The sequence below is a fragment of the Patagioenas fasciata genome, chromosome 8 (genome assembly GCF_037038585.1).
Source record: "Patagioenas fasciata isolate bPatFas1 chromosome 8, bPatFas1.hap1, whole genome shotgun sequence".
Taxonomy (NCBI): domain Eukaryota; kingdom Metazoa; phylum Chordata; class Aves; order Columbiformes; family Columbidae; genus Patagioenas; species Patagioenas fasciata.
This window is the reverse complement of record NC_092527.1, coordinates 40,306,090-40,318,647: the sequence shown is the minus strand read 5'-3', so window position 1 is coordinate 40,318,647 and position 12,558 is coordinate 40,306,090. Positions and strand designations below refer to the sequence as shown.

At 45.5% G+C, this 12,558-nt stretch overlaps 1 protein-coding gene across 2 annotated transcripts in view; it reads right to left on the bottom strand.

Annotated features, from left to right (window-relative positions):
* The window catches only part of DOCK1 (dedicator of cytokinesis 1), a 277,211-nt gene extending 265,348 nt beyond the window's left edge, over positions 1-11,863 (bottom strand). For both annotated transcript variants that reach the window (XM_065843012.2, XM_065843013.2), the window contains exon 1: positions 11,726-11,863. In XM_065843012.2, coding sequence (XP_065699084.1) covers positions 11,726-11,771 — 46 coding nt within the window. In that variant the 5' untranslated portion in view covers positions 11,772-11,863. The remainder of the gene's footprint in view (positions 1-11,725) is intronic.
* Positions 11,864-12,558: the final 695 nt, after the last annotated feature.

Here is a 12,558-nt window from a genome sequence, read left to right as displayed (position 1 = left end):
ATAAATTTAACTCCATCACGAGTTAATTTGATCGTTCTAAAGCCTTTTCTAGTCTAATTAAAGCTGCTCTAGCCCAATAATCTATCACAAGTGCCTGTGGGAAATTCACAGAGGAGAATTTCCCCATTGCCAGGGCAGCCCTCAACCTACTAAAACACAAAGGTGACCCTTAGAACTACAAACCTCCATTTTCCAGACCTCAAAATCACCCTCGTTTATTCAGGACAGCTCAAGGCCATAATACCTTACTTGCAAGGTATAACCACCTGAAGAGAGTGTATTTTAATATATGTGATCATCAGTAGCATGTTTAATTCTAATTGGGTGGTTAAGGTACCACTAACCCAGCAGTGTTCAACTCATCCATCACTTCCAGGACCTCTACCTCAAACCAAAACTATTTTTAAAAAATGGTGATAGCTAGAGCATTGTACACTCAATTCAAGTGCCCATGTCCAGCAAAACATTTTTAATATACAAATCAAGACACACCAGTGCTGGTTAAGCTGGGTGAAAATATCCTATGAGGCACCCGGACCATTGTGCAGTGGGACTCGAGCCCACAGCCTGTGTGCTGGGGATGGAGGGATGCTGAACCAAATGGGGACAATAGCTGTACCATTTGCCTGTAGGAATCTCACTTACCCCTCTCAATAAGGAGCCAGATGCAGTAAGCAGGCAAACATGCCCAAGGCTCACTCATGTTCACCAGTATTTTACCTTCTACCAAGTTTACTCAGTCATTTTTCAACGCTATCAGCTCCCTACCCATCTCATCAACACTTGAGCTGGTACACAACTATTCTATTCCCACTCTGCAAAAATATTGCACACTTTCTACACCACTTACCTAAATGTTATGGAAGCACTATTATAAAACCATAATACATGAACTCCTTATCTTAACGTTTATACTTTGATGTAAGAACAGCTCTCAGATCAGCACACGGCACTATAGATGGTATCACGCTCCCACTGTAAAAGCTGACAGTTATCCCAATATTTTAGATATTCAAGTCCTAAGAGTATTAGGACTTGTTGCAGTGTTGAGCCAAGAACACGTTCACCTTTGTGTGCTCCAACTGCAGAAACCAGTAACCACGGCATTAAGCCCAACCGGTACTTTCTGTATTCAAGGCACAAATCCAAACCAGCTAAATCACTCGGTTATCACAGTTCAGTAAATAAACAGAGGCCTCTTTCGCAGCAGAACTTATTGATAAAAATCTGTTAATAAATCATTTCACGAATACATTCAACTAGAAAAATCAAACACGAGCTGAACCTACACAAAACTTCTCAAACTGCAAACGGTACCATAGCTGAGTAATTCCCTCAAGTCTTTATTAAAATGCGCTTAGCTGGCTATATCCAGTCCAGTGCTTGCTTATTTTAGGAATAAAGATTCCCACCCCACAGAGCTCAAAGTGAGCTACTTCAGGCATTCCTCAAACAATCAATTGCTTCTCAAATAAGTTGTTTTTTCCCCCCAAATAAACCCTTGCTAAAGGGATGCCCACCCCATTATGTGGGCAGCGGACACTGACTAAACCAGTAACTCCCCAGCGATGCTGCAGGCACAATTACAAGGCGGCACGGGTTTAATGAAGGATTTGTTATAATCACATTAAGACTTGCACATGCGGTCCCTGCCTCGACGTCCCCATAGCGTGATTCTGCAGGAGACAGACCAGATCGGATTAGAGTCCAAAGTCAAGTTCCCATGATCAGTATTTTAGAAACACACCGAGACCCTACAGTAGGCAATTCTGTATTAGCCAGCACCAAAAAAACACCCTTATCCACCAGCACCAGCAGTCCTGGAACTCTTCGGGACAGTAACGCTTAAAGTGATTCAATTTAATGAAGCTGCAGTTGTCCCTATTGCCGAGATAAACATCTAATGCTTTCTCTAATCCTTTTAGACTCTTAGTTACAGCCAAACACTCAAGAACAAAACCAACAAACAAAGCGTAATACAATGAATACCAAAAGAATATTTGGCTCTCCATCAAAAGTTTAGGGTGGCTGTTTTGTCCCATTTGAGTCACACACTATGGAAACTACTGTCGAAGAACTACCTCTGCACCACAAAAATACGAGCAAGAACAAAAAATGAGCAAGAACGTGTTTTCTCATCAGAAGAGCTCAATAACTGCAAATGCTGCGAAAGGGATCTTCACGCATTGCCTCGATCCCTTCCAGTGCGTTGTCACACGTCACTAAATTCATGTGAAAAACGAGCTGCTGTGTTCGGGAGCAAGTCCCACTCGCACAGGAATCCTGAGTCACTTTTCTCCCCATCGCCTGGGAAGTCCATGGGAAAAAGGTTGTTTTCTTCATGCCCAACTGTGAGCGAGCAGCATCACAAGAAACGCCAAAAAAGTGCAGGACAGACCCAACCAAAGTCTCTCAAGTCTACTCCACCTAAGATTTTTGGCCAACAAAGCATTGGGGACGCTATGATGGACACAAACCCAACATTTCCCATCAACATGAGGGGTGAAACGGGCAGCCAGGTGAGCAGGACAGAAGGAATTCCACAAGGACAAGAAGACAATGATGCCTGCAGAAAACTGGTGGGCATTTGTGCATAAGGATAAAACATGAGAAAGACTAAAGTTTAATTAAAAATAAGCATAAAACAGAATAAAAACATACAATGAAAAATGACCAGGAAGGGAGAAAGCTTTTGTGTACAAACATACAGGACCAACAGTAGGTCCACGTAAGCTAAACAAGAGCTGATGAACAAACCCTGGTTTAGCTCTTTATGTTACATAAAAACAATAATAATTAATAGTAAAAATTCCACTTCTCACCACCCCAGTCTTTGTACGCTCAAATTTTGGGAGAATAATCTTATATTTAGTCAAGAGAAAGTCTAAAGGTTCCCACAGATCTTTATCTATAGCTTTCCCGAGCCAAGCGACATGTGTAACCACATCTCTACTCGGTCACTAACGCTGCAGTGCAGCCTCTCCTTTAGATGCCAGTATTTACGGGACATTCCAAGGCACTGCCCTGACAATCCGCTGCCATTTCAGGGTCACGATTTGTTCACAGGAGCCATATGCACAGCAGACTGTTTTTTTAAAGCAATTGTCCCTTTAAATTGTTCGCCATCTGTGTCAAGACTTGGAAACTCCAATATCATCAGCTACTTCCATCTGGCTCAGTGTCAAGATATTTCCTGTTTCAGGGTCCACTACAGGAATACTTTTTACATTAATAGACTCATTTCATTTCTGATATGCAGCCTTCATTACACATACTTACAAAACACAGAAGTAGAAGCAACTCCCTAGTAAAAGCACCAATATTTAAAAAGCTGCCACTATTTTCTCCTGCACACCAGCTAGCACGGCTGAGAAGATGTTAAATGCTAAAGCATCAGCTGGCAGGCAGGCATGATTATATTTTATACTATTGTATTAATTTTATATATTTGTATTATATAATTAAGATTATTATACGTTATTATTCCACATATGGAAAGCAGGAAAACCCTCCTCTACTAACACAGCACAGCTGAAGGTCCTTGCGCATTAAGTCTGGGTAGAGTCCGGTGCCATCAGCTCCTCGCTCAGCACCAGTTGCCTCCTCCTGGGACCCACCAGCTATTCAGCTCCATTCTCTAAACATACGTTACTTTATTACGTTCAACTTCAAATGGAGTGATGTCAGTACTTCCGTGCTTTGTTCAGAGAAGGAGATGGCAGGCAGGACAAACACAAACACCTCACGCTGGACTTACAAAAAGTATCTGGATGCTTGAAGAGGCTCTCAGGCACCTTGAAGCCCACATACTCTCCCAAACCCCAAGTGCCCACCTGCACCCCCAGACACACACTTCCAAAGCTGCCCAGGAGCTGTAACTCCATGGAGTTCAGCTGGGAACCAGGTAGGAACTCGCCATGTGAAGCCATGAGCTCCTCGGGAGGGGATTGTCCCGCTCTGCTCTGGTGCGGTCTCACCCGGGGCACTGTGTGCAGGGCTGGGTGACACAGGGTAAAATGGATATAAAGCTACTGAGAGTGTCCAGAAGAGGCTACAAAGTTGGTGAAGAGTTTGGAAGTTGTATGAGAGCAGCTGAAATCCCTGGGATTGTTCAGCCTGGAGAAGGGGAGACTGAAAGCAGAGCTCATGGGGGGAACAGCTTCCTCAGCAGGAGGGACAGGGCTGAGCTCTTCTCTCTGTGACAGTGACAGACCCAGGGAACGGCAGAAGATGTGCCAGGGAGGGTCAGTGGGACATGAGGAAAGGTTCTTCACCCAGAGGTGCTGGACAATGACCAGGCTCCCAGGGAGGTGTCACGGCCCCAACCTGACAGTGTTCAAGAAGAGACTGGACACCGTCCTCAGACACACGGGGGGACCTGTGGGGTGTCCTGTGCAGGGACAGGAGCTGGACTCCATGATCCTTGTGGGTCCCTTCCAGCTCAGGATGTTCTATGAATCCCTCACGAGGAAGGACCATTCTACAACGCCACCCATGATGCCTCTACACACGGACTCCTGCTTTACTACAGCACCTACCTCAGCTTGGAGCTGCTCAACAAGGTTTTCAAGCTCAACACTGATTAATTTGTGTAGTAAAAACACTGAAGTGACACAGCTACTGCAACACTAGAGATGTACAGAACAGGGTGACACGAGCAACCAAGTGCCTACAAGCCTATATACCAATTACACACTTTTACACCCATTTGTGTTCATAAATTACAGAGCGAGTCCTGTATCGCTTATTGCTCATGTTTTCTACTGGGTAACAGAAAGACATTTTGCAACTCCAACACCCTGTGGTAAAATCAGCCACCACAAACCTCTGAAAACATGTTATTAAAAAGGCTTATGCTAAAATAATATAAACAGTACTCTAAATAAAGCAGCAGTGCTACAAAATACTATTAAAAAAATCCCCAAAATTCAAGTATCATGGCCAATAGTTACTTCAGTTATTCATCCATCTGTTTGTTTTGTTATGTATATGGATACATGATTACACATAATAGTTCTCAATGTAATTATTTCAGTTTAGTTACAAAGCTATATGGAGTGGAAAAATATTTCCAGAGATATTTCATGTTTGCTGATGAAACTGAAATTCAGCAACTGCTGCTTCTTGTGCTACAAGGCTGTACATCAGAAATCAGCTTACATGCACAAATTACATAAACACGGGAAGATAAATAATACTATAAATATATAAATGTTTTCACAACTACGGCCTGAAATTGTAGATAAAGTTTCAGAATTGCACGAATTATCTCTTTTTGAACATTCTTTTGGTTTAGATAGGGCATGATTTTGATTCACACACACACACACACAAAAGGAAGGAAGTATTACAGTAAGTCATTAAGGAATTCATTAGAGCATTATTCAGAAAACAACTTGCCAGAGCAGCCTTGGGATCTACCACAGGCCAGAAATCAGAATTTAAAAGGCTTTTAAGATTATAAATATATATATATATATAATTTTTCAGTGGTCCATCTCCCTGCCAAATAAGACCCAGGAAGAAGAGCAGCCCATGTGTTTCCTAAAGACAGAAATCAGCCAACATGGAACGTTTTGTGAGAGTTTCCAACTTGCGACAAGTAGAACAGAGGTAGGAATGACACCTTTAATTGAGTGAATACTTTCAAACTGGATTAGCACTAGTTCCTCATTTGAGCTTCGATTCATTAATACAAGTCAGCTTTCAGCTCTTTAGATAAAGTGGGACACATCTACAGGTCTTTAACAAGATGTATTGGATTCCAGTCCTGAAGGACCACTAAAGGATTTGACAAAGCGTATCCTGCATGTGCTGTACAGCCAATACTGGCCAAACTCCAGAAACACAAATATCTCAAGGAAAACTTATGGCAATGCTTCTGCCGGCAGTTGCAAGCTGACAGAAACGCTTCCTGGAGACATCGCTTTGACTTCAAGTTGCATCCAGTTTGCTTTCCCCCTCCCTGAAAGCTTTGCCTACGCACAAAGGAAAACGTATTTATAATACAAAGCAAGCTGTGCCAAGTATGGCAAACAGCCTGAAATTAAGATCGTATCAGCGCACCTAAATCGAGCAGTTATGGCAAGCGAGACACAAAGAGCAAAACTACAAATCCCACCAAGGCACTACGTGAAATTCAGAAACTGTTCTCCTCCTTAATTAATACCAAACTCCTAAACTCAAATTAGGACACAGTACCATTGTGTATGATGTAAAATGTAAATCCTCATCATGTGAATATTTCCCTTCCCCTTTTATTTTCTAGGAACAAGAATGTCAATCACCAGTGGAAAATTTCCTAAACTGGCCATAAACTTTCCCTGCAGAGCTAAATAAATGTTCTTTATTATACCCACAGGCAGACAGCTGCCTATAGGAAGTCAGTATGTGCTCCACGAGGAAAAAAAAATGTATATATATATATATTCTTGCTAAATCTGTACAGGAACTATTTCTCAGAAGAATCCCGGTCTGCAATGGTGTCCCTGACCTGAACAAAACCAACCCCAGGAGCACACCCTTGCCTCCACTTATCCACTATATTTAATCCTCTCCAATCTGTTGCTTGCAACAAGTGATTATTGACAGAGAGACTTGCAGCTGCCAAGTAAACTGGGCATAATCAAGCACATGCCTACAGTCACATTAAGGTCATTAATTTAGGAGAAGCAAGCTTCATCTACCAGTCCTTCACCTCTGCTTCACACGATGCCATGGACATGGAGCGCAGACCCGCATCCCCTCAACGAGCAGGGAATTCAAAGGTATTGTAAGATATCACAAAGGAAACTCTCAACTGGGCATGCAGTAGGGCACGTTGTCTACAGGAGATTGAAATTGCACGTGCTTTCTCAAAATGGTCATACACTGATAAATACATCGGCACGTGTTCCATGGGTACTTCACTTCTTCTCCATCGGTTTGGGACGTGTCAGAGCACAGTCCTGCCACCAGTAACAGCACAAAGGTAACGTCCCGTCCCACCAGGCAGCTTCAAGCCCACAGCACAGCATCACTAAAATACAACTCGTTCTATTTCCTAAAAACCTTTCCTTCCCTGCTTTAAGGCACAAATACATGGGCACGAGATCATCAATTCTCTTAGAAGAGTCTCTACACGTCACCACCACCCACAGCAGCAGCACACTGTAATCTGGGATTGCACAAAAGCTTAAACCTGTCCTAAACCACCGCAGTCCTCCCTGCAGCAGCAGAAGCGAAGCAGCAGCACTTGGCCATAGCAATTCCGTGCTTTCAATGGCACTGCTCATACCCAAATCCTACCTCTCCATCTCAAAGAACCATTACAAGAACACTGCAGTTGCAAAACTTAAATATCGCAACCTTCATATCACCACTCAGTCCACCAACTTGCTATAAACCTCCCCTAGTAATAAAAAGAAACTATTTCTGCATATTTGGGTTGAAGATACTTCTATACACACCTTCAGAAAAGCTATCTCCATCTCAGAGAGGCCCTAAAAATACCCAAACCTTGAAATGCAGCCAAAACCCATCCTGTTCCAAACCATCTAAAATCCGGTTAGTTACGATTCGCTCTGCCGTGACACGCAACAAAAACTCACCAGTAACATGCAAAAAAATACAGGAACTCCCAACTTATGCAGCTCACAGTAAAAATGGGTTTGTAGGTTGTTATTTTGTTTGCTGGTTTTGTTTTGGTTTTAATGAATGCACGTGTAGACCCACACCCCGCGCAGTACAGAGCGTATCTGAGCAGCTTGCACGACAGTGGCCAAGGACTGGGAACAACAGATACCATCTGCGGTACTCGCAGAACCCCGTCCACTTACAGAACAGCCTGAAGTGCCACGGAAACGCAACAATTGTACATCTACAGTCTGGAAGAACAGACTGTTTTTAAATGCTAGCGTCCTTGACCTATATATTATCTTTGACCTAATACATGGCATTAGGAAGCACCTACCCAGGCATCACATGCTGTCCTGCAGTAGTAACACAGCGCAGCTCCCTGTGCAGATATCCAGACCTGTCTTAATTAAGGTTTTGAATTGATGAGGTTGTCGCAAGCCAGCTCAGGTTGCTCAGAGCCCCGTCCAGCCTGGCCTGGGATGTCTCCAGGGGTGGTTCATCCACCACCTCTCTGGTCAACCTGGGACACCCTCGTTGCAAAATTCTCATCCTTGAGAGCAGAAGTTTCATGGCCAGGAAATTCTCCTTCCACATCTGACCATGTACAGACACGGAGAGCACTGTTTTGCTATTTCCCCATTTATTAAAGAGAAAAGAAAAAGGATTAAACTATCACAGTAGTGGTTTATTTACACCATATCTGCACATACATTTGAACACAAAGTCACTTCAAATACAATATTTCTAGTAACCATAGTAGCGCCAGTTCTAACTCTTACCGCAGCTTTAAGTCCAAAGGAAAAGGGTCAAATGACAGTAGAAGTCAAGAGGATTTGCAAGTTACTACAGCTACTTTACGTTAACCCAGGCTCTCACACTCCCTAAAGCAGCTCATTCCACCTCCTCTCCACTAGCACCAGAAAATTACAATTCTCACATCATACCAAGAGCAGGAGATGTGAGACTGAGCAGCCGCGCTCCACGGCCACTCGGGACATCGAGGGTTCACAGCAGAAAAAAGCAGCTCCTTGGTTTCTCAGAAAGCCCCTGGTGTTCCTGCTGAGCAAGTCATACAACCACACGGCCACCTCACCACCTCCACGTCCTCCCCACCGGGGAGACGGAACACGAGGCAAAGGAGTGGAAGAAGGCCACTCCAATGAAGCTGATCGTTTTCCTGTTTTGGATTGTTCCCGTACATTAAGCTACTAAGTGCATTATCCCATTATACCCACGCCCATTCCTCATCCAACCTCCCCGCACGCCAAGCCCTGAACTCTCTCAGGAAGCGGAGCTGAGTCACGCTCACAACTGCCTGCTGAGATAATGCCTGCGCCCTCCGCCACAGCGATCCTCGTTTTAAGGCAAAACGCTCATTTTGCACAAGTGCTGGACATCCAGCAGCACCTGCAAACCCCCCTGGGCACGGAGGAGCGGGCTGAGCAACAGGAACATCTCCTAAAACACTTGCGTCCCACCACAATCTCAGTATACGTGTGTCGCAGTGATTTATTCCAACTGCTTCCCAACAAGTCTTTGGCACTTGAGCTGTTAAGAAAGCTCAGTTGTGCACAGGAACACACTAACAAAAGGAGAAAGAAAAAGTATACATATGTATTGCTACGCACATGGGTATATTTTATACACAAACGTTTTATATTTATATACGTACTCATCTGTATACATACAGACAATTCTGAGCTCCCACCACTGCAACAGAAGTAATACAACCCACAACAATAGGCACCTTCCTGTTATTTCTGCTGTACAAATGCAAACACTTTGTCTATTCCCTACATGTCTGACTCAGATGGCAGTTCAATTGACAATCCAATTAACACCAATCAACAGTTTAATTATTTGGGAAGAGGCAGATGTTTCTGTTCCACCATCACACAATACTGGTCCAGTGTCAGTCTCCAGGACCGGCCGTGCCAAATACTTCAGAAGAAACGTGATAATTAATAACTCGTTTATTAGCGTGTTCACCTTAAGAGTGCCTTCGCCCTTTGTATTTGGGACTATATTACTGCCACAACAATTCTCCACACCCTGAAAGCTTCACAAGCAACAAAAAATAAAGCACCAGAAGTCTCCCAGGTCACCGAAGCGCCTTTTTTGAACAACACGGAGATGCATAAAACACGTGCGACCAAACTGAATATTCCCCTTCCTCAGGGGGAAACCAGGTGATGCCAAAAAAAGCCATTCCTCCCAAAACGGCGTCTAACAGCATAACACAGGCTAGTAAATCACAACATTCAATCAGTTCTAAACCCGATTTTATCTCCTTGTAACACTACGTCTACTTTCAACTCGCACACCCCTGCGGTTCAGCAGAGCAATACCCCAATTTTGATACAGACCTTCCCTCTTGGCAGGAAAAACCAAAGAAACTATCACAGAAAACACACTAAACCATCATAAAACCACAACAAACTTCTCTCCAGAGCTGCAGACACAAACAAAAAATACCAGTTGTGCACATAATCTTGTGCTTTGCCAAACTCTGAAACAATTTCTTTTTTCTGAAAATACTTTCAAGTCTGGTTCTCTTAATACACATACTATTTCCAACACCAGATATCCAAATATACTTCGAGTATATTTCAAAATACTCTGTTTATTCCACACTTCTTATTCTCTCATGCTTTCAAAATCACTTTCAAGGCATCAATTCCTGGAAAACGAGGTCTGGGCAATCACAGAGATGAGTTCCTGCAGAAAATGAACTTGCTTTCGAGTGTCCCTGGTTTATAACCCTGGTGTGTATGACTTGACGATTTAGTCGTTCCAATCCTTCCAAAATACCCGACCCATCCCACAATAGGAAACAAGTATTTGGAAAACAAAATGAGCGACTGCCATCTGTAGCACTTCTGTCTATTTCTTCAGCACTGAAATTTACTCGCAGCTCTCACCCCTGTAACTGCCCAGCCAGGATTTGCCCGTAATTAACAAGCCACGCTCTTGTTTTCTAGGAATGCACACAAAGAATTTAAAATCAATTCCAAAATTTCACTCGGGCTCTACTTATACCCAGAAATTCCCTTATGCCCGCTCACGTTGTTTATACAAGGCCAAGCTGTGGGTAAATATGAAAAGCTACTCTTCACAACCAACACAGTCTAGGAACTGTGGTAGACATTGAATTTCCTATGTCCAAATTGAAGTCAGATTTATTATTTCCTTCCCCAAGACAAACGCTCTCACTCACACCCGTGAACTTTTCTCCTCCGTAACCCCTAAGAAAAAAAGGCTTTTGATCAAAACAAACCATCTTCAACACCAAGATGCTCCATCTCTGTACAATGCTCCCCAAAACCACCACAGCTGGGTTCTGTTTAATTCCTGCGGAGATGTTTTAACCCCCCGGCAGAGAACAATCCCCCTCTGTTTGAGAGGGACGGAAGAAGCCGAGTACGAAATGGATCCCCGGACAGCAGCACGCAGGGGAAAACCCCTCATCTGTATGAAAATCACACTCCCTGCAAAACCAAGAGCCTTTTCCCTTGGCAAAACCTTCCTCTCCCAAGGAGGGATGCGGGATGATGGAGCAGCACCCCAGGCTGGGGGGAAATCCCAGCACCCCTGTGTGGTTTAAACCCAGGATCCAGCACTGGAAGCGGATCCTGTTTAGAAACGGAAACAAAAAGAAACCAATAAAATGTAATTAAATTTAAAAAAAAAAAAAACTCAAATCCCTCTACTATTCAGACAAAAGTAGCACTCGGGAAGAAAAGAAAAATACACAGGAAAGAGAGAAAAGGCAAGTTTTTAGCGAGGATGACTCAAGCGCAGGTTTCCCGGCGTTTCCAGCCAACTTCTAAACTTTCCCCCGGCAAATCCCCGCCGGGCGGGGAGCGGCGGGGCCGGGGCTGCGAGCGAGCCCGGGGGGACCGGAGGGACCCCGCGCTGCGTCCCGGCCCCGCGGGCGGCCCGGGGGGCTCCGGAGCCGGCGCGGAAGCGGCGGGCGCTGCCGCCCGGGGGAGCGCGGCCCGGAGCGACCGCACGGAGCGGGGCTCGGCCGGACAGCGGCTCTAGGGGAGCCCCGGGGAAGGGGAAGGGGGTTCCGCAGCGCAACAGGCGGGAGCGGGAGGGTCCTCACCTACGCCGTATTTTTCCTCCCTTTTGGTGGGAACCCAACGGGTCATGGCGCTGGGTTGAGGGGGGTGCGGGAGCCCCCGCTCCTTACGCCGCCATTTTCCCACCGCGGGACGGGAAAAGTTTCTACCGACGGCGGAGTCATGTGGTGCGGGCGGAGCCAGCGGGCGGACCGGGAGGAGCGCGGGGAGAGCGCCCTCGGCCCTCCCACCGCCGCCTCTGCTCCCCGGGCAGCGGCCGCGGGACCCCCGGGGAGCCGAGGGGGTCCCTGCCCATGCGGGAAGAGGCCGGAGCCCCAACTCGCTCGCACCGGCTGGAAGAGCCGGCTGAGTCCCGTCTGGACAAAGAAGAGCGGGACGGGGTGGTGCCTCGCAGTCAATTTCCTTAATGGTATAATTAGGTACACCTGGCCACACGCAGCTGAAGCTTGTTTCACTGAATGTCAAGGGTTGGAAGGGCCCTGGAAAGCTCATCCAGTGCAATCCCCCCATGGAGCAGGAACACCCAGCTGAGGTTCCACAGGAAGGTGTCCAGGCGGGTTTGAATGTCTGCAGAGAAGGAGACTCCACAACCTCCCTGGGCAGCCTGGGCCAGGCTCTGACACCCTCATATTTAAATGGAACCTCCTGTGTTCCAGTTTATACCAATTGCTCAGTGACACAAACCAGCTCCGTGTGAAAACAACGTGCCTTTCTTCAGCACTGCGTTGCCAGGCAGTTCCCGCAGAAGGGTCCCAATCTGCTCCTGAAAAATAACCCATTTATTGGGTTTTTTACCTCCTACTCTGATCTCTCCAGCCACCTGGCCCTTGAGTTGTTATTTCTGCTTCCTTCCCAG